This window comes from Halichoerus grypus, chromosome X, assembly GCF_964656455.1.
Source record: "Halichoerus grypus chromosome X, mHalGry1.hap1.1, whole genome shotgun sequence".
NCBI classification, from domain to species: Eukaryota; Metazoa; Chordata; class Mammalia; order Carnivora; family Phocidae; genus Halichoerus; species Halichoerus grypus.
The window spans coordinates 99,770,047-99,796,694 of record NC_135727.1 but is presented as its reverse complement, the minus strand read 5'-3'; the positions used below and the strand labels follow the sequence as shown (position 1 = coordinate 99,796,694).

The window sequence follows — 26,648 nt, the reverse complement described above, 5'->3', positions numbered from 1 at the left end:
CTGATAAGTACAGGTTAAAGACCATCAAGTCGGCAACACTAAACTCCCCCAAAATTCTAAAAAAGATGACTTAGAAAAATCATTTTCACTTGTTTGAGGAAAACATTTTTTGAGAGCAGATTTATGAACAGTGCGGATGGTTTGGGGCAGCAGACTGATTCTGTGAATAAAAACCTGCAAGGGATAATCCAAATGTGGAACTTCATCAACGATACCTTATTTCCCCCTACAATTGTTTCCTATCGACTGTCCTTCAACCCACCTCTACAGGTTCTAATTAGTTATCATTTAGGCAGTGTGGAAATAGTTCTTGCTTCGAAGTGAATAACTTTGGGTTCTAATCGTAGCCCCAATGCTATCCACTAAATGACCTTGAGAAAACCACTGTGTGCCCTTCGTGGCTTTGTTTCTTCATCTGTGAAATGAGTATGTGGTGATGGAGCGGTGAAAGTCAGTCTTTTGATCACCCCAGATCCCCTTTGTCCTGTGGACTCTTGCCCTTCCTGAGGGATATGTCCCAAAAGATCTGCAGACACCCACATTTAGAAATAGCCAGTGTGGCATCTAGTTTTTCTCACTAAATACAACGCCGTACAGCAGGCAGATGCATATGACCTCTTCATAGCCTTAATGATTCTGAAATACAGGATGAGAGTCATTTACAAAATCATTAAAACAAATGCTGTGTCTAAAATAAACTCTAGATTGCATTATGTTACATCATTACTGTGGTAACACGGACAGTGCATTTCCTTTCCTCACGCAGAGGAGGAAACACAGGTGTGGCTAGTTTTTAAAATCATTTCACAAGGGCTCCTGGGTATGTGACTTTGAATAGAGAACAAGGGCTTGACCAGTGCAGGTGTCATTGGTCCCCAGGCTTTGTCACGCACCGTACAATGTGTGCCTCAGTGAAATGACAGACCGCAGAACGGACCTGTGTGGTGATGCTCCAGTCTGTTCAAACTATCCGTGCCGAGTCTGTTGCGAGGCTCTGCTAGATTGCGTGCTTTCACAGGTTTAGCTTCTCAAACCATATTTCTTAAGTAATGATTTCTTTTCCCAGTGTTTAGTAAACATGTATATCGTTGGTGACTTAGCTTTCTGGTAAGTGCCCAATAATCAGTGTTCCAGTGACAAAATGACACGGTTCCTATCAAAAGCAAAGAAACCCAACATTCCTTCCTTTTAGATTAAGCAACCTTATTGCGGGTTTCAGTAGGTCAGAAGACAAGAGGTTTAGAAGTCTTTCAAGGTCCCTTCCATGGACCATTCTGTGATTCAGGCTGCAGGAAGAGGTCCTTTGTCTCTGGCCGGAAGCAGAGGATCGATAGCTATTAAGCTGCCTTGGGCTAATAGCCTGGCACAGCAATTGGACCATATCAGCCCTTCTTGCTTCCACATCTCGTCTCTGCCTCGGTGTCGGCCTGTGCTGGGGTGAGAAATGAGACATTATAAAGTCAGCAGATGTTTTTGGAGCCCTTGCCAGGTCAAACAGCATGCCGTAGACTAGGGGAGCAAAAGTGAACAAGATAGAGTTCCCGCCCATGAGTAGTTTGTAAGGTCCTAGGGGAGGCAGACATATAAACATAATTTTAATATGATATTGTCTAAGTGCTAAGGTTTGTATAGGGAATGATGGGAACTCAGAAGAGGGATTCCAGGTGCCCCTCCAGGTTTGGGGAGGGCTTCCTGGAGGCAGTGATGTCTGAGGTGAATTGGCCAGGCCAAGAAAGTTGGGAAGATTATTCCAAGAAAAGTCAGTCAGAGGCTTGGAACCACATAGTGAAGGAAGGGGAACTGGGGGGGGTTTAGTTTTACTGAAGCGAAAATCTTCAAGTAGGTAATGGAGGAGACTTTGGCAGAACAGAATAAGAGCTGAGTCACAGAGGGCTTTTTGTGTCTCAAACGGAGACTAGCTTCACCTGGCTTCTGAGTGGGTGCTAAGAGTCATAGATTACACCACAGGGTTGGTCCATCCTGAGGCAGGGGAGCTGACCTTTGGTTTCCCTGTGTCGGAGCCAGTCGTTGGCTGAAATCTGGGGAGGTGGGCATATAGCATAGCCTTTCATTTGGCTGAGTGCAAATCGCTCAAGAAGAGGGCAGCTGTGAGCTTTATTAGCAGCCAATTCATAGCATCTGGGAAATGGGGCACCTGCAGGTAAGGTAAAGGCAATCCAGCAGAGCACCAAGGGCTCCCAGTTCACCCGGCTAATTCTTCCTCATCTTTCGTAGTCAGGCTAGATGGTGTCACTCCCCCTAGTGGGCCTTTCCTACCTCTAGGTGTGGGTTAGGAGCCATCCTGTGTGTTCCATGACAGCTCTCCTTCCCCTCAGATAACCTAATTAATGCCTCCAGTTAGATTGTAAACACTGTGAAAGGAGAGGCTTTTTAAAACCTTAGCACCTACTACCGTACCTGATATATAGTAGGTGCTCAGTTACTGTCTAAACAACCACCAAATCCTCTGAGCCTTTTATTAGCCTCTTTGCCATCTTTCTGCCGACATGATCAGCTCATAGCTACCCCATTGTGCTTCTTTAGGTCTCTCTTGACACCACTCTGGGACATTTTGTCTATAATACTAACCACATCATTAAAAGTAAAACCCAACCAATCCACAACAAAATCCCTCCCATTGGTTCCCTATTGCCCACAGAATATAGTCCATGCTGCTTAACTGGACTTGTAAAACCATCCATAAGGTGAACCCAATCTACCCTTCCATCTCCCTGTCCTATTGGTTAGAACACTGCACCACTGGTCTTCATGTGGATTGTTTGCCCTGGCTGCAAATCTTTGCCCTTATTGATCCTGATGCCTAGAATGCTCTCTGTAACTCATGTTGGGCTTGAAGTTTCCTATGCATCCTGCAAAATCCTGAAGAAAGCCCTACTTCTATCCTAGGCCTCACCCAACTGTCTCCCTCAGGGAACTTCCACTTTTTTGATCCCTCTAGGGTTATTGACAGCGTCATTCATTTTATGCTCCAACAGCATCAGGAACTCCGTGTCCTATGATGTATATCAGTCACATGTACAAATTTTTCTCTCCCTTTCTAGACAGTACCTTCTTGAAGGTCAGGAATCTTGTTTAGCATTTATTTCGTATAACCCAAGGCCAAGACTGGCTACATAATTTGGGGGGCCCAGCACAAAGTGAAAAGGCAGCCTTCTTTAAAAAATTGATTATTAATTTCAAGATGGTAACAGCAGAGTATTAAACCCAGCATGAGGTCCTTCTGGAGACCCTTGGAGACTGTACAGGTCACAAGTTCAATTCTTCTAAAATCTTCTTTTAGGGTGCCTGGGTGGCTCAGTCGGTTAAGTGGCTGCCTTCGCTCAGGTCATGATCCCAGGGTCCTGGGATCAAGCCCCGCATCGGGCTCCTGGCTCAGCAGGGAGCCTGCTTCTCCCCTGCCTGCATTCCCCCCTGCTTGTGCTTGCTCTCTGTCTCTCTCTCTCGCTTGCTCTCTCTGTGTCAAATAAATAAATAAATAATCTTTAAAAAAAAAAATCTTCTTTTAGCTTGTGGAAGACACTTTGTTCCTAGAAGTGAAGAAGGACAATAGGCTATGGGTCACCATTGTCAGTGGTTGACTGGAAAGCCTTGGCTGAGGAGAGCCTGTTGTTATGTGTTAATCATAGGAAGTGTTAGAGGATACATTCTAAAAGAGACTAAAATCATGACTCATACAAATATAAAATAAACGTGGGTCAACAATTTTATTTAGCTCATTAATTAATGAGGGAACCGGAAAGGTGTTACAGCTGGTTTCAAAGAAAATTCGAGGAGCAGGCATATTTATGGGCCATTAGGAGGGCTGACATGAATTTGCTTAATAGATGCAAAACTGGCTGCTTCCACAAAGGCCAAGGGGAAGTCAAAACAACCTCTCCCAGACAGTATGTGATTTTCTAGGAATAGGAATTATTTACATTACTATCAGTTGTCTACAAGGTAATTTCTGTCTCCACGGAGTTGTAAAATAGCCTGGTCAAAAGAGAGTGAAAGGCCGAGATAACACTGATGGACGAGCTAGTCGCGTAACCTGCTAAATTCCAATCTTTCCCACTTCATGTAGGAGAGAGTTAGAGGCCATGCAGGAGAGAGAGGGATCTTGTGTTACTAATCTCCTCTCCGAATATGAGCACCTGGAATTTGGGGAAATCATTTCCATTAATAGCTATCACTTTTCTTGTTTGTGTTCCTGCCTGTGTAATTGAGATTGCCTCTGTTGAGGAGTTTGGAAGGCAACTGTCTTCCTTTAGAACAATCGAGTAGGGAAGGACTCGCTTCACAGCTGGAGTAGAAGTCTTGGCCAGGTCGTTTGGGATCATTGTTGTTTCTGGAAGGTCTCCCAGTTTTGCCTTAAGAAAAGGTGTATAGGGGCGCCTGGGTGGCTCAGTCGTTAAGCGTCTGCCTTCGGCTCAGGTCATGATCCCAGGGTCCTGGGATCGAGCCCCGCATCGGGCTCCCTGCGCCGCGGGAAGCCTGCTTCTCCCTCTCCCACTCCCCCTGCTTGTGTTCCCCCTCTCACTGTCTCTTTCTCTGTCAAATAAACAAATAAAATTTAAAAAAAAAAGAAAAGGTGTATAGTTATAAGCACTTTAACATCACAAATTCTGAACCTCTGTGGGGGAATGGGCAGGCCGTATAAACACTTAGCCATTTCAAATAGCCAGATATGCATAATGCTTACCAGAGTATGCATCGTTAAATATTAACCCATTTGTAAATTATGGATTGTATCACTCTTTGTACTTGTTGCTCTTTCTCCAGGGGCCAATATCACAATACAATTCAAACAACTAAATCTCACAGGCAAAATAAGACTAGAAGATTCTATAGCGCTGCTCCTCAGGACGTGGTTCCCAGAAGGGCACTTGGTAGAAATGCCAAATCTCAGGCCTTACCTCAGACCTACCAGATTAGAATGGGTGTTCTACACCGGTGATGTGTGAGCCTTTTACAGTTGGAGAAGTTCTGCTCCATAGCATAAAGCCCCAAAGTCACCTCTGATGTCTTTGATGTTTTCACAGGAATTGCCTATCTGTTTGCCAAAGCTTATCTGGTTTCCAAAAAACCGCAGTACCTGGACACGTGTATCCGGTGTGGGGAACTTACGTGGCAGAAGGGCCTGCTGAAGAAGGGGCCAGGGATTTGCCACGGTGTCGCCGGCAGTGCTTATGTCTTCCTGCTGCTATACCGCCTCACCGGAAACTCGAAATACATCTACCGAGCCCAAAGGTCAGCTGATCTGGGCGTGGTGTTTTTTTTCCCTAAACATTCATCGAATTCATGTTCTGAATAGGTAATAGAGTCACATAGTTTGAAAAGTGAAAAAAGAGATGCATCACATCAACTGTGCACTCTAGCAATTTGCTTCTCTTTCCAGGTGACAGTGTTACCAGTTTCTTAGTTATCTTCTCAGAGATATACTCAGGTATATAAAGTTTCATCCCTCTTTGTTTTACGCAAGTGGTAGCACCTTGCTCTGTTAGCAATCACCCTAAATCAGTACATAAGCAACTCTTAATTTTTACTGTTGCATGGTATTACATTGCATGAATGAACCAGAGTTTAGTTACTAGGTCCCATGTAGAGGGATATGGGCATTATTTCCAATATTTTGCATTACGAATAATGCTATCATGAATAACCTTATATATATGTATTTTTTGCACGTGTATGGGTATATCTGAAAGATAAAGCCCCAGAAGTAGAATTGCTGGGCCAAAGGGTATGTATATTTGAGATTATTTTTTAATTGTGGTCAGAACATTTCACATGACATCTGTCCTCTTAACATATTTTCTTTAAAGATTTATTTATTTATTTGAGAGAGAGAGAGAGACAGCACGAGCAGGAGGGGCAGAAGGAGAGGGAGAGAGAATCTCAAGCACACTCTGCATTGAGTGTGGAGCCCCATGAGGGGCTCAATCCCACAACCCCGAGATCATGACCTGAGCTGAAACCAAGAGTCCAACGCTTAACTGACTGCGCCACCCAGGCACCCCCCTCTTAACATACTTTTAAGTGTTAGCTCTAGGGAGTGTTGTACAGCAGATCTCTAGAACTCATTCACCTTGCATAGCTGAAATTTTATACCCACTGAGCAACAACTTTCCATTTTCCCCTCTGTCCCCAGTGCCTGGCTACCACCATTCTATTCTTGGCTTCTACGAGTTTGGCTATTATAGATACCTCATATAAGTGTTACCACGCAGTATTTGTTTTTTTTGTAACCAGCTTATTTCACTTAGCACAGTGTCCTCATTTATCATTTAGAACATTGTCTGACACATAGTAACTGCAATGTAAGTAAGTGTTCACTGTTATTATTACTAAAAATTAGAGTTCTATCACTCCAGACATTTCCCTATGCATAAATGCATATTTATATATCTATGTATATATAACTATGTAATATATATATTAATAAGATCCTACTATTATGTATATATAATAGTACTATACATGCCATTTACAGCTTATAATTTTTAAAAAAAATTTATTTATTTGACAGAGAGAGAGACAGCGAGAGGGAACACAAGCAGGGGGAGTGGGAGAGGGAGAAGCAGGCTTCCCGCTGAGCAGGGAGCCCGATGCGGGGCTCGATCCCAGGACCCCGGGATCATGACCTGAGCCGAAGGCAGACGCTTAACGACTGAGCCACCCAGGCGCTCCATACAGCTTATAATTTTAAATGAACAATTTTTAAGGGACATCCTTCATTTCAGTTTGTATAGATCTATCTCATTGTTTAAATGACTGTATATATTCATTATAGATGTACCATGATTAATTTCACCAATCTTTAAGTAATGGACACTTGGTACCTTTGTGATCTTTACAAATAACAAGCAAAATTGTCCCAGATAGCCAGTACATACATTTCTGTGCGCCTGTGCAAGCATTTCTTGTCACAGAAATTTTAGAATTGAAGTCATTAGACCCATGGGTATTTCTAGCCTGTCTTTATCGTTTGCCCATTTTTATCCTCTTGTGATGCTTATCTTGAGGATTGTAACTCTTTATTACAATATATGCTGTAAATATTCTCCTACTTTGCCATTTCTCTTTCAACTTAGCTTGCGGTCTTTTGCCAGACCAAAATTTTAAGTATTTTTCTCGTTAAACTTTCAAGATTTCTGGATTTTGTGTTATACTTAAAAAGACCTTTCCTGCTCGAAGATTACAAAAATATCAGTTTACACTGACTTTTAGTACCTTTGTGATTTTAACTTTTAAAAAATAAATTTTTTACCTCCTTCACCCATTTCTCCCACCCATTTAAAAGTTATCTTAACTTTCAAATCTTTGACTAATCTAGAACTTACTTTTTTTAATGGTGTTATCTGGGTATCTTTGTGTTTTTTATTGAAAAAAACTGGAACATTCCAGTAATATCTATTGACCAATTACCCCAATGATTTGAAATGTCAAATTTATCATAAACAATTTATATAAATGTTTGTTTCTGGACTTGCCATATTTTATTATTCATTTTCTCTCATTCTTCCAACTGTATTTTAAAATCAATTTTCAGATTAAAAAATATTCTGTGGCAATTTGATTGGAATTTCAATAAATTTATAGGTTACTTTAGTGAGAATTAAAATCTTTAGAATATTGTTTTTCTAGGGCGGCTGGGTGGCTCAGTTGGTTAAGCAACTGCCTTCGGCTCAGGTCATGATCCTGGAGTCCAGGGATCGAGTCCCACATCGGGCTCCCTGCTCAGCAGGGAGTCTGCTTCTCCCTCTGACCCTCCTCCCTCTCATGCTCTCTCTCTCTCATTCTCTCTCTCTCAAATAAATAAAATCTTAAAAAAAAATTTTTTTTTTAAATATTGTTTTTCTATCCAGGAACGTGGTATGTTTTCCCTTTATTTAAGTTTTTAGAAATGTCATTTGGTAAGGTTTTGATCTTATGAAGAAGGTCTTGCATGTTTCTAGTTAATTTTATTCCTAGGTATTTTATGTTCCCAGGTTTGTGAGTAGAATCTTTTCCTGCACTGTATTTTCAGGTCATTTATTACTGGTATTTACGAAAGCTTTTTAAAACGTGCATATGGGCGCCTGGGTGGCTCAGTCATTAAGCGTCTGCCTTCCGCTCAGGTCATGATCCCAGGGTCCTGGGATCGAGCCCCGCATCGGGCTCCATGCTCTGTGGGAAGCCTGCTTCTCCCTCTACCACTCCCCCTGCTTGTGTTCCCTCTTTTGCGGTCTCTCTCTCTGTCAAATAAATAAATACAAATATTTAAAAAAATAAAACGTGCATATTATTGCAGTTTAGCAATCTAAGATGCACTTCTTTCATATAAATCTGCATTGTATCTTATAAACATCTTAGTTTTGATAGATGTAATGATATATCTGGCCACCTTTCTGAACTCCATTACTGTTTCTATTAGATTTTCATTAGAGTCCATTGGGTTTTAGACAGACATATTTGCAAATAATTATAATTTTGTTACTTCCTTCCTCATTTGTATTCTCCCCCCTCCTCCCCCATTGCATGGGTCAGAATCTCCATGAAAATGTTCATTAATACGAGCAATAGTAATGATGATTTTATTAGGAATGCTTCTATGTTTCACCCTGACCTTTGAAATTTGCTTCTTATGATGTATATCATGTCAGATCATGACACTCCTCTGTTCAGGAAAATCCAGTGGCTTCCCATATGACTCAGGAAAAGCCAAAGTCTGTCCTTTGCCAAAAGGTGCTACAGGATCTTGCCTCCCATTACCTCTGTGAGATCATCATCTGCTCTTTTCCACCTAGTTCTTTCTACCACAGTGGCTTCCTTTTGGTTCTTTGAAGGTGCCAGGTGCAACCTACCTCACTGTTTTGTTTCTCCCCACCCCACCTGTAATGCTCACTTTCTACATGTATCTCCTAGGCCCCTGACTTCATTCAGACCTTCACTCTAAAGTCATTTTCTCAGAAAGGTCTTCCCAAGCCAACTTAGCTAATATTCAATGTAAAAAAAACCAAAAACATAAAATACCTTTTATGACATTTGCCAGTAGACACTGAAGGAAAAATACTAATATATGTCAGTCCTCCATTTGAAGCTTCATTGTCCAGGAATTCTGTTAACATATTTTGATTCATGGCTCCCTAATCTGTTTGGTTGCAGCCTGACCCTTTATTTCCCAAACGTAGAAAAAGAAAGTCCTTTTGGATTCTGTCTAGACTAATGTGGTATCACCTTTGGGATTGGTTTCATCAGAGATTGTCAGGCCCTAGAAAGCCTAGTCAAAAGAGCCAGAACAACCCCTCTATTTTTCTGGCAGACCAGTCCTAGATTACACACTCTCTTAGTTATGAGGTTCTGGGGTCCAGGGCCCTTCAGACAGGTTCCATTTCTCACTTCCAGGTAGAGCCTGAAAATGTGCAGGTCATATCTGAATATATGGGCGGCATTGCATTTAATTGCTTTAGTGTACTGAAATTTTCACTTCATTATAATTCAAAGTTAAATATTCTATGGCCCAAACTGGGGAAACTTCCCTAATTTTGGCAGTTCCTAAAACAGTAATGTCAGACAATATGTACCTTCTTGTAATAAACATTACTTAGTCACTGGTTGAAATTTATAGTTGCAGAAAAATAGTTGATAATGGTTTCAGTTTCTTCTATCATTATTTAATTATTCAGGGTTTCTACCTCTTCTTGAAATAATTTTGGTAGTGAATATATTTCTATAAAAACATTTAGTTCATATGGATTTTCAAATGTTTGATGTAAAGCTTTAACAGTGTAGTTCCATGATATTTTAAATTTCCCATGTCTGCGATTATATGCCTTTTTGCATTCCTAATGCTTTTCCGTTTTGGTCAGATACCAACATTTTGTCTATGTCATTCATCCTTTCAAGGAACTGGCTTTTGGTTTTGTTTATTGATTCTTTTTGTGTTTCTTTTGCTTCTTAATTCATAGAAACTTTCTGCCTTTCTTTTGATTTTCTAGTATTCCTTTCCTTTGTTATTTTCTACAGTTAAAAAAAATATTTCATTAGAATACCTTACATCTTTCTGATAATAACAGTAATAAAATTCTCAGATGGATGAATTTTCCAGAGTTCAATTCTTGTCATAATCAATATGTTTTGATATGTAATGTTCTCAGTGTCTGTAATTCTTTTTAGTTCTAGAATTACCATTCTGACTTCTATTTTGACAGAATTTTTTAGAAAAATAAATTTGTTGGCTTGAAATTTGCATCACTGAGTAGATTTTGGGAGCAGTCATTTTCACTTTATTTATTTATTTATTTATTTATTTTTTAATTCAAATTCAATTGGTCATTTTCACTTGAATGTGATAACTATACCGGTCAGAACACAATGAAACTGCTACTCTCATACATTGCTGGTACTCTTATAAAATACTATATATCATTTAGAAATTATTTTGAAAAGCCCAAAAAATGTTTATCATATTACTTTTAAGTAAAATGTAGGATATTAATATTATACAGACTATAATTTCAATAATGTGCTAAATAAATCAAAGCTTGGGGGGGAAAAGGTCAGGAGGAGAAAGAGCAAAATTAACTATGGGTTTCTTTTCAAGAATGGTAGAATGGTAGTCTCTGTTTTATAAACATTCTACTATGTTTATGTGAAAAACGATATTTACCATTTATCAAATGCTTGCCATAAGCTCAGAGCCTAACATATGGTATCTTTAATCTTTACAGGTAATCTTACACAACTCTGCAACTTCACCATTTTAAAGTCAGATTAAGAAATTTGCCAAAGGTCATATAACATGAAATTATCAGAATTGGGGATCTCAACTCCAAAGCCCTTCCTCTTTCTGCTCTACCAGAGCTTCTTAATCTAGGGCTTGTGAATTTACTTGAGAAAAGTATATCTCAAACTGAAATGGAGCATTACCTTCAATTCTGACTGTAGGTAATAAGCCACAGGAGAAGCAGCAGTAGCCGTGACTCTCACCAGTAGAAGTCATAGATATTCTCACGTCGTATTGCTCTTATTGCAGATATTATGAAATATATTTGACTCTCATAACTACTTAGAAATGTCAGCAGTTATTAGACCCACTACTAGATCTTGTTCTTTAATGTGTTAATAAGGAATCCGTATATTATTATTTCACAAATTGGGTTTTACAACTTTTGCTAACTGTGCCTTGATATAATTAATTTCCTTGGGAATCCTGTGTATTTTATTTTCTGTATTTGAAGACTTTTTTTTCTGGGAGGAATCCAGACCGCGAAATGATCCGTGGCACTGTAAAGCTTATGACTCCTTGAAGCTATACTTTGAAGTTTCATTGCATAATGACAAATTTTGAATTAACTCTTTAAGAGGCATCATCATTATACTGTTTAAAATCTTTAACTCCATTTAAAAATTGTTGCATATTCAGGAAAACAGTTGATAAAAAAATTGTACCAAACAGAATTGCAGTATGTTTCCTGCTGACTTATTTTAAGCTGCTGTTGATAATTCCAAGAGCCCTAAAAAGATCAAATAAGTAATTACTCTTCGTAGGACCCCCCCCACACACACATACACATAGTAGCAATAATCTAAATGTATGGCAGTATCAGTTCTCAGGCCTTACCAACCTGTGGGTTCCTCTGAATTGGTGATTGTGTCAGCAGGTCCGAAAAGAGATAACACAGATCACAGCACTTTCAAAGCTGTAAACTACTACAGTGTTACTCACTATCAACAATTTGAATAGGATTTGTGGCAAATACACGTAGAAGAAAAAGGATCTTTCATCGAGAATCTAGAGGCTAGTGATGTATTTTTAAGGCAGATGTCCTAAAAATAATCTATCTTAGAGCTGAGTTTGCTATTTGATGTCATGATTATAAAATGTTGCTTGCCTTTTCCCATTCATCTTATTCCTATGTTTGCCCAAAGCACAGGTTGTATAAAATCTTGCCCATTTATTTTCACAGTCTCTGCTCTCTGTCACATAGCTCAGAAATGATATGCCTGCAGAATCACAGCATATTTACTCTTTTAAAGGAACAGTCATACCTCAGCTTGCTTCTATTCCAGATAAAGAAAAATATGCTTATTTATCTGTCTCTTTTACTTTTAATTATTGGATGACAGAAGGAATGAAATCCACAGAAAATACCAAACTGCTTTGCTTTGCAAACTCTGACAATAGTTGAATTTGCTTGTCAACACAATTTGTTGTGAAACATACACAATTATATAACAGATCCTCTTTTCTTTTTTTTTTAAACAGAGAAAAAGGTTTTCTTAAAATATTATATAGTTCTGCAAAGAAAATGGTGCTAGAACTTTAACTTAGCAGAGAGGAGGAAGAAGCAACTGAAGGCCAATAATATGGAAACACTCTCGTGTTCATATGTTCTTTTCTTCTCTTAGGTTTGCTGAGTTTTTATTTACGGAGGAATTCAAGGCCGGCTCTCGGGTCCTTGAAAGTATATACAGCTTGTATGAAGGCTTCTCCGGGACGGTGTGCTTTCTGATCGATCTGCTGCAGCCCAATCAGGCCGAGTTCCCTCTCTTCAGCGTCTTTGTCTAGAAGGCTCCATCTCCCACTGTGGCCCTGCAGAAGGTCACTGAGATTTCCCGAGCCTACCCGAGGCAGTTTCCACATAAGCCACATTCAATGGTTATCACAACCATGAGCCTTAACATTGCCGCCAGAAGGAGGGATGGGCGGGAGAAGGCAGGTGAAGGCAACATGGTACCAGACTTAAGGGAGAACAGTTTGAGAACCTGCAGAATTAAGACCCCACAACTCTTCTAAAAACCATAGAGACTTAAAATTTCAGGGAATAGGTATGAAACCAGAGATCAGAGGAAAAAGGGAAAGAGAAATGATCCATTTTTCAGTTATGGCATAGAAAACAAAACTGAAATGTGGACTATGTAAATAAAATGCCAGTACCTTTGCAATTGGAAAGAGAATTTGGCCATTTGTGGGTGCCCTCCACCCATAAATTCAGAAATAAACACAATCAAAAACTAAAGTAATTGCCCAGCTGAAAATTGCTAGGAGGAATGAAATGTCAGGTTGCTGAAGGACAAAAAAAGGAAACTCTTGGTTGTCTTAGGCCTTTACTTATTGAAATTCATGGTTTTTACTGAATGGATAAATTTGCATATGAATCTCTATTGTTAATCATTAATCTGGGCACTTTAAAGGAAATATATCATAACCTTTTTTTTTTAAAGATTTCATTTTTAAGTAATTTCTATGCCCAACGTGGGGCTCAAACTCACAACCCCAGGTGCCCCTAAACATATCTTAACTTAGTTTAAGTCCTGAAATTCAAAGTTCCTTTAGACCTTACATCTCTTTTCCTGGTTCCTTTTTCTTTCCTAAAGCTCAATTAGAATAGTAAAATTCATAGGTTAGCAAATACTATAGCAAGTGTTGCTGTCAAGTGTTTTTCTCAATTTGAAGCGTGAGCTGTGTCTTCTCTATTGTTAATATAAAATGCTTATGTAATCCCTATGAAGCTATTAGCTGAACTGTAAAATACACTCGTGGTAAAAATCACTCATCGCAAAGATCAGGGTAGCCACTACAAAGATATGTCATTTCTGCCTTTGCGGGAATACTGTGTTTCCTGGGACAGGCAGACCCTGGCAGAGAATGGGACCTAGCGATGGTGAAAAGAACATTGCTAAAGTTTATGCTGTTAGATTAAGAGATGAGTGAACTCCTTGGCTGATCACCTTAGTCTCCAAGACACAGGCTCCACTAGAAACTGTCTACAATACCCACTGAGCCAAGTTGTTATATTAAATTCTACCCTGCTATATACACATAGAAGTTGTAAAACTACTTCAGGTAAATAGGGGATTGCAGAACACGGTAGGAACATCTGTCAGGTCAGAATGCGAGCTTACCCGTTTCCTAGAATTTGGTCACTAGTGATTTCATATATCGGAGTGAGGAGGGACCTGCATGCCGTACAAGATTTAAGAATTATTCAAATAGTCATTAAATATTTGCATATATGTGATAGATGTAAAAATATATATGTATATTCTACATCTATCTCCATGTAAACCCAAACACTTATTAAGTTCAGTAATTCCTAACTTCTTGATTTATAGATAAATGGGAGGAGTTGGGAATACTCTGTTGCCTCAAAATATGTGTGTGTGTGTGTGTGTGTGTCTGTTGGCATGTATGTGTGTGTGCCATGTGCTGTGTATGTGTGTGCACATGTGTGCACACTTATTTTCCTGGGAAGAGGTTCTCTAGCATTCATAAGATTCTTAAAGGATCTGTGGCCAAAAAAAGGTAAAAACTACCTTTGTATATTTTATGACTTTGTTTGCACTCATCAGAACAAGTTAGGACAAAATGGTTTTGGAAAAACATGCACCTTTTTCATTTATTGTTCCATTTTCGTATCCTCAGATACAAATATATGAAATTGGCTTCAATTGTTCATTTTGAAAATACTCAGGTTAGAGCAACACCACATAAATAACAGCTTCGGATGACTCTCAAAGTTGGTCTCTAGAAGTTCTTTCATGAATAGTCTAGGCCCTCTCAGAAAGCCTTAAAGTGAAATGCCTTCTATGGAGCAGTCTCCTTTTGAAATGATAGTGGTACCTGCTTTTCAGCATCTTGTTTCAATTTCATTTCCTTTGGCCTCTATAGGCTGAAAGAAATAAGCATCCAGTATACAGGGCTGTATGGAATACATGCTTTTGTCATCATCCATCAACGCTTCAAGATGATTTAGGTCATTGATCCAAAGTCTCACAGCTAGGAAGGGGCAGAATGAAGATTCAAATCCAGGGTTTCGCTTCACAAGTATATTTATTCAGTACTCTAGACTAGAATCTGGGGATACAGCAGTGAACCAAAGTACCCCTGGAAGGTACCTTTTGTTTCTGTTTGCTTATCCTTTCACCATTCATTCTTGAAACCTGAAACCTAACACCCTAAGAAGTGATAATCTAGTTCAACATATCAGTTTCATTTCTAGGAACTTCAGAACAACTGGACTCATTCATGCTCGCCCACCCTTTTAAGGTCTAGCAGGGTAACCATGACATTGTGCTGACCCTTCTGAAAAGGCAACGCTCTTGTGTGTCAAATGCAAGCAAAGGCCATGTCTGAGTGTGTCTTTATGAATTGACACCTTGGTAAATTAGAAACAAGGTTAAGCTTGTTAAAAGTTAAAAGTTTTCATTTTCCTGAAAGAGTAGAATTGTAGCTTTTGGAAGATCCTCTTCTATCTTGTTTTCCCAAGAAGGGGGAAAAGACCCTTAAGTGTTGCAGTAGAAAGCATGGCATGTCCACTTCTTATTTAATTAACCAACTTGTTCCCTTCTAAGCAGTAACATCCTTTTCTGAATAAGTGCTTAGGCAGGTTGCCTCGTGAAGGTGACAGGGGCATTTTCACCACCACTAGTGTAATTTTAATATTAGTTACTCTATGTGGCATGAATAGTTATAAACCCCGAAGGTAACAGTGGAAATATTTGAGGACAGATTGAAAGAATCTCTCCACAACGGGGAGACTGCCGTATACTTTAAGAATGGGAAGTTTTGGAGAATATTACAACTCTGTGAATTTGCTTCATTAACACAATTACGGACCTTCTCTTCCATACATTTCCCCCAAATATCATATATTGTGCCCAATCACATTTCAGTCATCAGTTTCTACTTTTTTGCTCCATTCTAACCTAATAACTGAGGTTTGACGAACAGGTTTTTCAGCACATACACCCCTGTGATTCTTTAGGCAACTGACGACACTATTAAGATAATAGTATTTACTTTCTGATAATTCGAGAAACACTCATTTTGTTGTTCTGTGTTAATTTGGAACTCTTCCATGGCACTATATAACTTTAACTTTCTTTGACACACTAAGATTTTAATCAAGGTAGTACTCAAATTGTTTCAATTCCTGTAGAGAACAAATCTCAATAATTTCAATGCAACTAATGTAAGCTTGTGATTTATAACCATGCTAAGGAAACACATGAATAAAAGGACAAACATTAGTAATGCAAACAGCCCTCTGCACCTCACAGGATTGTCATGAGGTTGCCAATGATAAAAATGAATATAAGAGAGTTTTGTAATATGCAGGTCCTTTATATATTTTAGAAGGAACCTATATTTTAAGTACGTACTATGTGCGTAGAAAATTGTGCTCAATTTTTGACCTCAAATAAGCATTTCAGCCAAATGGAATCTCCATATGTGGATGCAGTGCTTGGGGTCCGGATCACTTGATGGGTAAAAATGAAGTGTATGTTTTTTTTATATTCTAGAACCAATCCTGACCATAGTATTTATGCCTCAGAAGGTTCTGATTCACTGGGGCTTAGTAAATAGGGATAGGCTGGTTTAGCTCGGAGCTCCTTTTAATGCAAATATTTATTTTGCTTGCTGGAAACAAAGGATTACAGTGTCAGTAATGTGAGAAAAGGAGCTGGTAGGCGAGCTCTGCAGAGCAAAAATGACCTGGGAAATAAAGTATTTTTGGTCTGCAGTATAATTCAGGCCTCAGGACTGTGTGACAATAGCGATAGAAACATACTCTCAATTACATATGAGGCCTTCTTTTGGGGATCTGGGTTATTTATTCAACACTGTCCCAAATTAATAGCTAAATGACCAGCCTCACATTCGCCAAGGCCACGTTATCTTGGCATAAACTTGGCCAGGAAAGCAAATGAAAAGGCAACCAAAGGGGTGGGTGGGGAAAGCTTGCTGGAGCTCAGCATCTCAGCGTGAGTTGCTGAGGCACTTTTTAATGCTAAGAACCAGTCATCTTACTTGTGGGTTTTATTGCTTCCTGGGACCTCTAATCCCCGCCCCCCCCCCCCCCCCCCCCCGCACCAACCTCCCCACGATTCAGCAACTTCTTGTCCTCCCTTTGGTCTTTAAATAGTACATTCTGATGTTTATTTTTTCCGGTGTGTGCTTAATCATGTGACCTCCTCTTGCCTGGGAGGGCAGGATTTCTCCTTATCTCTTCCATCCATGTCAGTTTGTAGCTAAAAGCTCCAGGCTCAATAAGGCTGGACTCCCCTCTGGCCAGAAGGGCTGACCTCAAGGTCAGCCGCAGCAGGAGTTGGGCCCATTGTGTAGTCAGGTCACAGGTCCAGAACAGCTCACCCCGAGCGCAGCTGTGCCAGAGAACAGAATGACGGCTGCATCTGTCCTGCTTCTCCTCCATAAAGAAACCTCGTCATTTTATTTGCACTGCTGTGAAAAATCCCAAAGTTGATGCTACATTAAGTATCTGGGCCTCCTGCATTACCATAACTCTCATACCGGGGGTGCCCTCTCTCCCTGTTTCTTTAATTGAAAGTGCTAATGAATTGAGGCCTGATGGATGATGCCTTTAGGGTTAAGAAACATTTTCAAAAATTCCCTTCAAATATTGAACCTTGTCATTTCCACCTAGACTCTTCCACAAATGGCGAAGTCCCTTATCTGCAGAAATTCCTGAATCTTCTTTCGCCTTCATGTACCTGTTACTTTCACCTCTGAACTGAATTTGAAAAATCATTTAAAACGAAAACCAAATCATATCTTTGTTCTTTGGAGACGTTTGTTGGTGAGTCAGATGGTGAAAAGAGCAGGCTGGCCTTCCTTTTCTTGCCTTTCTCGTCCCCGTACAGTATCAAGGAAGAAGAAGCGAGACAGGGAGAAAAGATGCAAGAGGCGAGGCTTGACTGTGGAGGACTGTGAAAACACAGTTTGCAAGCCCTTCCTATTTGTTTCCTCTTTGGTTTTTCCTAGTCTCCCCCCGCCCCCCCCCCGTAGGAAATTCTGTGTGTGTGTGTGTGTGTGTGTGTGTGTGTGTGAGAGAGAGAGAGAGAGAGAGAGAGAGAGAGCAAGACTAACTTAGGGAGAGTCAGTATCACATATGATATAAAACCCAACAGCCCTTAGATATATCTGAGTGGTGAATAGGTATATGCAAGCATACACTGATGAATGAATGGGTCTTCACTGTGTGTTAACTGCCCTCTAATAAATGAGTACATAATTAATGAGGGCCCTAGTTACACTTCTAGTTGTCTATCTTAAGCATTCATTTTCATTAAAACTTCTGCCATGTTAGAGCCATTAGTAGCCAGCTATAGAAGATAACAGATGTGAGTTTCACAAATAAAGCCGCAAATGCGAGTCACAAGCAATTTTAAAAAATTTTTCTAGTAGCCACGTTAAACAAAAAGAGGAAATTAATTTGAATAATGTATCTGATTTAACTCAATGTATCCCAAATATTCTCATCTCAACATGTAATCAGTATACAATTATTAATGAGATATTTTACCTTTTTTTTGTCTCGGGTCTTCAAAATCTGGTGTGTATTTTACACTTACTGCACGTCGCACATGGGACTTAGCCACATTTCAAGTGCTCACGAGCCACATGTGGGCTGGCTACTGTATTGAACAGCGGAGGGCTGGCATATACTGCTGTTTCACGGTACTGATGAGGTCTTCCCACAGCTGATGTATGTGTTTGTTGTTATGAGAGGAAATGGAGACAAAACACTGCATGTTATTTGAGTCCTGTGGTGTTTCCCCAGATTCCGAACACTAATACCAAGAGCTGCCCTGGGGAAAAATAGATTCTGTGATTAAATAAGTTAGGCAAGTGCTGTTCTTTTACCCCCTTTTGGAGATTTTTATGGTGTATTAACATATCACAGACTCGGAGAAAACCCTCTTGGATAAAGAAAGTTGTTGTTTGTGTCTGTAACGTTCAACCTCCTGATTGTCGCTGTCGCCCAGCTGCCAACTATAAAAACATCGTTAGTCTGGCATGCTATGTTTATGGTATACTTATAAAATTTGTTTTTTCTATAGAGGAGTTTTAATACTCTTCCCCACACCCCGGCCCATTAAAGATATCGGAACAATGGTTCTGTCCCAGAGTATTAATCCCTATTAATTATCTTGTCCTCACAGAGACCTGAGGTCATTCTTTACTACACTTCTGGGGACAAGAATTCTGAAAATTGCCACAAGTGTCTCTACATAAGAAAAATTTTGTGTCTTCCCCTCCTTCTCCACTCTTCTTGGAGCCTATCTCTACTTATTCTTTGTATTCAGAATCACCGGAGAGCCAAGATATATTGTCTTGTTCTAGAGCCACCTACTAAATTGAAACCAGCAGATGGCTTTAATGTCTTGCGCATGGACGTAGATCTTCAGAAAGTACCCAAATGCACACCTTCCTCTCATGCTTTCAGAAATTATGAGCACTCTAGAAAGACCAGGGGAGAAACATCTGAATGTGCATATGTGTAAACACAGAATACAGTCTCTTAAGTAGAGTAATGCCACCCTGCTGTTGCTTTCTTTTTGTATTTTGTGTGTGGTGTTGATTTACATGCTTTAATGTGTACTGTTTTTGTAAAGTGAGTAAAGTAGCCATGTTAGCAGTCAGTTTCAAGAAGATATAAACTATACTTAGCAGCTGTCAATCTTCAGCAAATGACCTTTTTGCCTTTGTTTTAGTGGGACCTCTGAAGCCGCCCCCATAAGTTTTGTTTTGCTGTCTGTGCGCTTAAGTGGCAATTACCGATTATCAACTTCTGTCGCTGAATTTGGTCCAAGTTGACTGCAGTAACTCTTATAATGTGTATGTATTCAAATAAGAAGATTGATCTTAATGATCAGTTTTGTCTCTGTTTTTTAGCACTTTAGTATTTCAATATTAGAAATGTCTTCTGAAGACGAGCCGCAGAATCCCTTTGCTCTTGAAAATGCAAAGTATACCATCGGTTTTATATAGACTCTCCAGGAGTAGGAGTGGAACATTTGAAATGCAAGAGTTTGGTTTTAGAATCTGTCTGATAATGACGGGCAGCCCCTTCTCTAAAAAGGTAACAGCTCCCCCAACTATGAACATCTGGGGGAGCTCTACTTGGAAAGGCAGTCTGAATTTTAATCTCATGGATTTAATGGCGCTAAATTAACAAACATTTTTAAAATGGATTTTGTAGAATCCAATTATTAAGGAAACACTTTGCAAAGCCATATAATGGGGAATAGTCAAGCACCACATGTTAGTTTTGGAGTGAGCATTTACCAAGTGAATAGAATTTACTTCACCAAAAAGATTTTTTGCACAATTGACAATACTTACAGTAATATGATTGTATCATTGGAGGAAAAAAAAGCTCACCCCCCTAATGATACATTTCACATTCTCTAGTAAACTAGTGCAATTACTTATTTTAGGGGATACAAAAGAATAATCTGTCAATAGAATATAACTGCTTATTCCTAATTGTATCTAGGAATGAATACATACTATTATTTAAAGTAGTATTAAATTTTGAAGAACTGATCAATAAATATTAATAAAATTGTACTCTTTGCAATACACTTGCCTCAGCACAAATGCAGAGTTAACATAAAATTATTAAAAAATACACCAAATAATAGAGATTAGTTGTTATTACTTTAAACTCCTAATTTCCATTAACATTAAATCCAACACCAGTTATGTTGCATATAACTAAAATTTTGAAAGTCTTGCACACAAAATGAGAGGCTTCTTCAAAAATGCCTTTTTGCCAAAAACAGGTTCTAGGACCTCTTGCTAATTATATTTCTTTAGGGGTACTTTGAGGCGCGTTTAAAGACGAATCGTTAGCAGTTAGGTCTAAATTTAGAGCAGAACATTCTGCCAGATATTTTACTATATCACAAAATGTTGTAGTACTGTATTTTATAATGAAACCAAATTCTCAAGTATTCTGGTATGTTACATATTATTATACCAAAAAACCACTTTCTATAAGTCTATTATTATGTACATAATATTTTAAAAAATGGGTATTTCAGTCCTAGGGAGAAAGTATAATGCAATACATGACATTAAATTGGTCTTTAGTCAAAATCCATTTAGGTATTACAGGGAAAGAGCAATCATAGGCTTGAATGTATACATTATTTTCAAGGACAAAATGGTAAATGATAATATATAAAGACATGGTCACTGGGGCAAGTTAGCTGGTGTGCGCACTGAGAAGGATCAACTTGCAAATGCTCATCAGATTTTAGCTTTTGCTCTTGGTTGTTCCTGGAGGGGAAGTGTACAGTCAGTTGATCTTGCCTCCCCTTCATGTGGGGGGGGGGGAGCTTTTCTCACAGCCACTGCATGGTATAATGAAATCTCTTTAGAAGCAAGATTGAGTCAGAAGCTTAGAGATGCACCTTACTGTTTTAAAAACTGCTGTTACGATGTTCTAAACACTGTGATCTTTCCAAATGTGTTTTCTGTATTAGTTTTGTACTGTAGAAAATAATTCACCATAAACTGGACTCTATAGTGTTTAAAGCAATGTTATTTATGGCTTATCTTTCCCCATATTTATGTACAGTCTACCTAATAATATGAAACCTGTGATAATTCTTTGCCTTAAAATAAAATCCAATGCTAAATATTGAGTGCGCTCTAATTAATAATTCTAAGCTACAAATTAATTTTTCCTTTAAAGCTTAATACAGTGTCAAATAAAATATTACCCAAATATTCTGTGGAGTGTTGCTGCCTATTCTGTGTTTGTGACAGTGTGTGTATCTTGATCCAGGACACGGTGGCCTGCTGGGTTCTATAAATAAATATTAGTAATCCTTTCAGAGAATGGGCCTGCTACCTCTCAGCTGTTGGCTGAATCCTCCCCTTAACCCTTGTAAATAGATTTTCCCATGCCACACAAGAATGAAGAAAAACAGCCCTTCATGTTCTCTCCCTCTACAATTTTTGTCTTGCTTTCTTCTGAATCTTCATATTCTATTTGTGTTGACATCATTTTCCTAACTAGAAAAATGACAGATATTCCTACGATTGATGGAATCACCTAATTTCAGCAGGGAAAGGGACCTTGTAATTATTAAGGTCTAATCCCTTATGGAACAGGTTAGGACCAGAGTTTTAGAGAGATTTAGTGACTTGCTCAAACTCTGAGGGACAAGGGGGTGGGCTGAGCCTATCCTGAGGTTCACAAGGTTGTCACAAGCTCAATGAGTGAAGAGGAGTTCTGGGGCTGGCACACACTAGCAAGCAGAGGTATGCCTTGGGCTAGAAAACCGTTTCCTTATTAGGTCCTGGTCTTCACTCTGTGCGAGTTAGTCACAGTTACAGAGGAATACATTATGTAGGCAGCTTTTCGGGGAGAGGTTTTGGCTCCTAAGGATTGTCTCTGATGCTCTTTAACCACTGCAAGCAACGTTTTAGACCACTGTATCTGGAAGGCTGAAGGGCATGCTTATTTGGCCCACTGAAACGGTAAATCCTGGATACAGGACTTTACGCCTGTACTTTGAAAAACATCTGTGTGGTCTGGTTATTTTTAAATGACTGGAAACGCTGCTCCTTGGAGGAATTAGGCGTTCCCTAGGCCCACAAAATAGAGACCTGGGATGGAAAGGCGTCCAGCCCCGGATTCTGTGCCCCATTGGCTGCAGTTTTTCGAAGGGATGTGAACGGGAGCGCGTGCCAAGGGCTCTAGGACCCAGAGGCTGAGCGCGGGGCCAGCAGGGCCCGCCGCAGCCGTTGGGGCTGCGGCGCGAGCAGTCGCAGGACGCAGGTTCGCGGCCCGCCTGAGGTCCGTCGCCGCGGAGACGCCGCGGGCAGAGGGTGGCGCGCGGGCGGCGCACGGTGCGCGTGGGCGTGTCTCGCCGGGGCCGCGCTCCCCGCCCCAGCCCAGCCCGGCCGGTCGCCCCCAGGCCCCGCTCCAGCGCCCCGGCCTCTGGGCCGGCCCCGTGCCCTCGGCGGGCAGCGCAGGGCGCGAGAGCAGTCGGGGCCGGGCATGCCGGGAGCCCCCCTCACCCCCCGGGCAGCCGCCGCCGCCACCCTGTCTGCCGCCGGTGCGCGCCGCTGACGCGCGGAGATGAAATTCCCGGGCTCCGTGCTGGCGTCCGTGTTCCTGTTCGTGGCCGAGACGACGGCGGCGCTGTACCTGAGCAGCACCTACCGCTCGGGCGGGGACGGCATGTGGCAGGCGCTGACGCTGCTTTTCTCGCTGCTGCCCTGCGCGCTCGTGCAGCTCACGCTCCTCTTCGTGCACCGCGACTTCAGCCGCGACCGCCCGCTCGTGCTGCTGCTGCACCTGCTGCAACTCGGGCCGCTCTTCAGGTGCGTGCGGGCCCCCGGGTCCCCTCCCCCTCTGCCCTGGCCGAGAGGGGCGGCCTTCCGGGAGGGGCGGGCGGCTGGACTGGGTGCCGGGCCCAGGCCGGCCCGGCCTGCGCGTCGGCCCCACCGTTCCAGTCACGCGAATGCGACAGAATCCGGGGAGAGTGGGGATGAAGCCGGGGCGGACCGCCTTCCTCTTAGGTTCTCGCATATGAAATTGCCAGTACTCAGCTGAACCTGACCAACAGAAATGGCAGGTGCGTATAGTTCGACCTCATAAAATACAAGCCTTCTCTGGGGTCAGGTGGGCTCTGGCAGGATTGGCTTGTGTCGTGACAAACCCTTGAGAAGTGTGGGGGGGCTAAATCGCCTTTAGAGCAAAAGCGTGTGCAGGTTCTTTAATTTATCAAACGTGGAGTTTCCTGTGTGCCCGGAACTGTTCTGAGCGCTTTACAAATAACTAATTTATTTAATTCTCATGCAGAGCTCTAGAAATTACGCATCATTCTCTTGGTGTGGAAACAGACAGGGTTGTAGAAATGCCTTCTGGCCCTGCCTAACTTACAAACATAGTGATTGAAGCTGGAACACAGTGTGCCATGAAGACAGAAACTTTCGTGCGTTAAGGAAAAAAAACCATCAGTGACATTTCTGGAAATTAATTTCTATTAACACAAAGCAAGTCGAATGCACGGTAATGAAGTAGACTGGCTTATCTAAGGACCATGAAGAGAGTTTAAAATGTGTTGTTTTGACAGCTTTCAACCCTGTAGGAAAAGCAAAACAAAGGATTCTTATCTGTATTAGAAAGCAATTTATAATACTGAATTTAGACACAGGTGATAGATGAATTGGAAGAGAGAGAAAGGCTAGAGCTCAGCTGCCAGAAGATTCGGCTAGCCAGGAATCTTTCCCTACCACTCAGTATCTCCCCTGCCCCAACACGCACAGAGACAAAAAAAAGTCCAGGAGCAAGATAGATTTTAGAGAGCCCTATTCTAAAACTTTGCACTTCACATTAAATACAGCTATCCCAGCTGACACTCAGAATACGGACCTGCAGTTCACACACAGGACAAACTGGGTGAACAAGTCTCCCAGCATCCAGAAGCCACAGAATCCTAGAAAGGAACAGAAACAGGTACACTAGCGGTACTAAGGCCTTGCTACTGACATCTGAGAGCAAGGGAAGAGTTAGGGGGGAAAAAAGAAGGAGAGAGAGAGAAAGAAAGAGAGGAATTTCAAAGTCGTGCAAACTGGCGCTATTTAGTGAGGAGGTAGTCCTCTCTGACCAAGTAGGCCCCAGCATCCTGATTGTAATCCTGCTCAGTAAAATCAATGTGATCTGACTTTGGGCAAGGCACTCATCATTTATTAACCTTATCTGTGAAAAGAAAACTCATTGCTCACGATATTTAAATGAAGTGACAGATCAAGGGGAACTGGTATTTCTCAGTGCTGCTTGTGCTAGATGGTTTGGTTGATGCTAAGATCCCTCAGTACGCTGAATCCTCACCATGGAGTAGATGTCACTTTTCCCATTTTATAGATGAGGAAAAGGACACCCCAGACCATGTTCACAAAGCTTCTTAGAAATTGAGTTCGGTTAAAAAAAAAAAAAAAAGAAATTGAGTTTGGTTAATTATGTTCCCTACACTCTGAAAGAAAGCTGAAGAGTGTGGAGTACATTTTACCAGTAGCCCCATCTTAAATTAAGGAAGTTTGGTCATCTTGGCAAAATCTAAACAAACGACCTCAATAGCTATCCAGGTGAGTGATCTCTATCATTACTGCCATTTAAAATCTTTTTAAATATTAAGAGTGACCCAAGACAAAGCTAGTGACATGATATGTATAAAAATAGGGTGGCACATATAAACCTGAGCTCAAGGAAGTATACCAAGTTGTAGAGAGTGGTAATTTCTGGATGACGGAGTTATGGGCGGTTTTAATTATCTCCTGGAAAATACAAAAAAGTGCATCATTTTTTCCCCTCATTATATGCTACTCTACATTTTTCAGTTTTTATAGTAAAAATATTTTAACTTTATTTTTAAAAAGTTTGATACTTTGAAGAGATAACCTCTCAGCTATATAAAAAGTTTCAATTCCATAAAAAGACCTCGTTTCAGAAAATTCTGAATGGGTCATTGCCTTCTTGGGGGAAAAACAGAATAAGACATAAAAAATAAAGCAACAAACCACCCCTTTCTGTCAACAAGGACTCTCCCATTCTAATGCAACTGATTTATTTCAAGGAGATACTGGACCCATGATCTTAGAGCTGAGGTACACAAAACGTGGGTCCAAACCTCTTAGCTTCCAGATTAAGAGAAAAGCAATTTGCTGACGTGTATTCGCAGGACTTAATATCTTATTGGAAGTTTTTACTGCGGGTAGTTTGATTCTATTTTAACTCCAAGACATCAGTTTTACTTAAGATCGAAATTATTTCCCCCAAACAAAAGAGAGTCATGGTCTGTTTCTTTCCCCTCCTTACTAATTTGACTTACTAATATTTTGAAATTGTTTTTGGAAAATTTAGCTCACTTTATTTTTGGTTGGGTACTAACTAGCCAAACTCATGTTCTTTTTGGGTGAGATGCTGTTTTTGAGTTCACTCAGTTAAACTGCACTGCATTTCACTGTAATAATTCTGGGCTAAATACTAAAAAGTAGGCCCCGTTCCTTCTTTCCTTTAGGGAAGCACTGGGAGAGCACCATATTTCATTTATCAGTCTTATATTTAAAACTGTAGTTGCAGTTTGTGTGGTTGTTTCCTTATTAAGCCTAGGTCTGAATGATATGATCATTGAATAGTATCTTGAATTTATTTTTTTTATTTTAAGGATGATCTTATTGTGAATGATAATAGATATTCTAGAAAACCAGAGGGGAAAAACACCTAACAACAACAAAATCTGTTTATCATCCTTTTACAATAATGTTAATTTTTTAAATAAATTGGGAGAAGGAATAAATATAAATGGGTTTCAAGTTCAAGGAGTTTTCCTCCATTTTTATTTACTGGTATAATGAGGAAAATCTGGGTTTATAAAAATGAAAGCTAAGAAGTTCTAGTAATTTTTTACAGAACATTGCAACATGATTCATGAGAGTATTTCTTTGTATAATAAGCTTTCAAAAGACTTTAAAATAATAGCCTATATTTAAGAGCTTTTTTTTGTTTGTTTGCAAAGTGCTTATACGTACAGTATTTAATTCCATCCAATGTAAAACCCTGAGACCTGTCATTTTCTTTTTTGTTACAGTTGAGAAATTGAGGCAAGTGGCTTTTCAAAGGTCACATCGTGCTTTCTATGTAACCAGTTTGGTTCTTGTGTAGCCTCATCGAGCATGTGTGTCACCTGAAGATAACATGGCGTATAGGAAATCATAGTATTTCTTTTGAAAACATGTTTTTGTTAACTGCTTTAAAGGGTCTCTGGTACCACAGGTTATTTGTGCAGACACCAACAAGCATCGTTTCAGCTATGGGATAAACTCCTTCAACTGT

At 40.3% G+C, this 26,648-nt stretch overlaps 2 protein-coding genes across 2 annotated transcripts in view; both read left to right on the top strand.

The window, feature by feature from the left end:
- The window catches only part of LANCL3 (LanC like family member 3), a 98,799-nt gene extending 77,270 nt beyond the window's left edge, over positions 1–21,529 (top strand). Inside the window, exons 4-5 of the mRNA XM_036070370.2 lie at positions 5,043–5,250; positions 12,394–21,529. Of these exons, the coding sequence (XP_035926263.1) occupies positions 5,043–5,250; positions 12,394–12,553 (368 nt within the window). The 3' untranslated portion in view covers positions 12,554–21,529. The remainder of the gene's footprint in view (positions 1–5,042; positions 5,251–12,393) is intronic.
- Positions 21,530–22,557: 1,028 nt separating this feature from the next.
- The window catches only part of XK (X-linked Kx blood group antigen, Kell and VPS13A binding protein), a 43,151-nt gene continuing 39,060 nt past the window's right edge, over positions 22,558–26,648 (top strand). Inside the window, exon 1 of the mRNA XM_078065213.1 lies at positions 22,558–23,134. Within this exon, the coding sequence (XP_077921339.1) occupies positions 22,890–23,134 (245 nt within the window). The 5' untranslated portion in view covers positions 22,558–22,889. The remainder of the gene's footprint in view (positions 23,135–26,648) is intronic.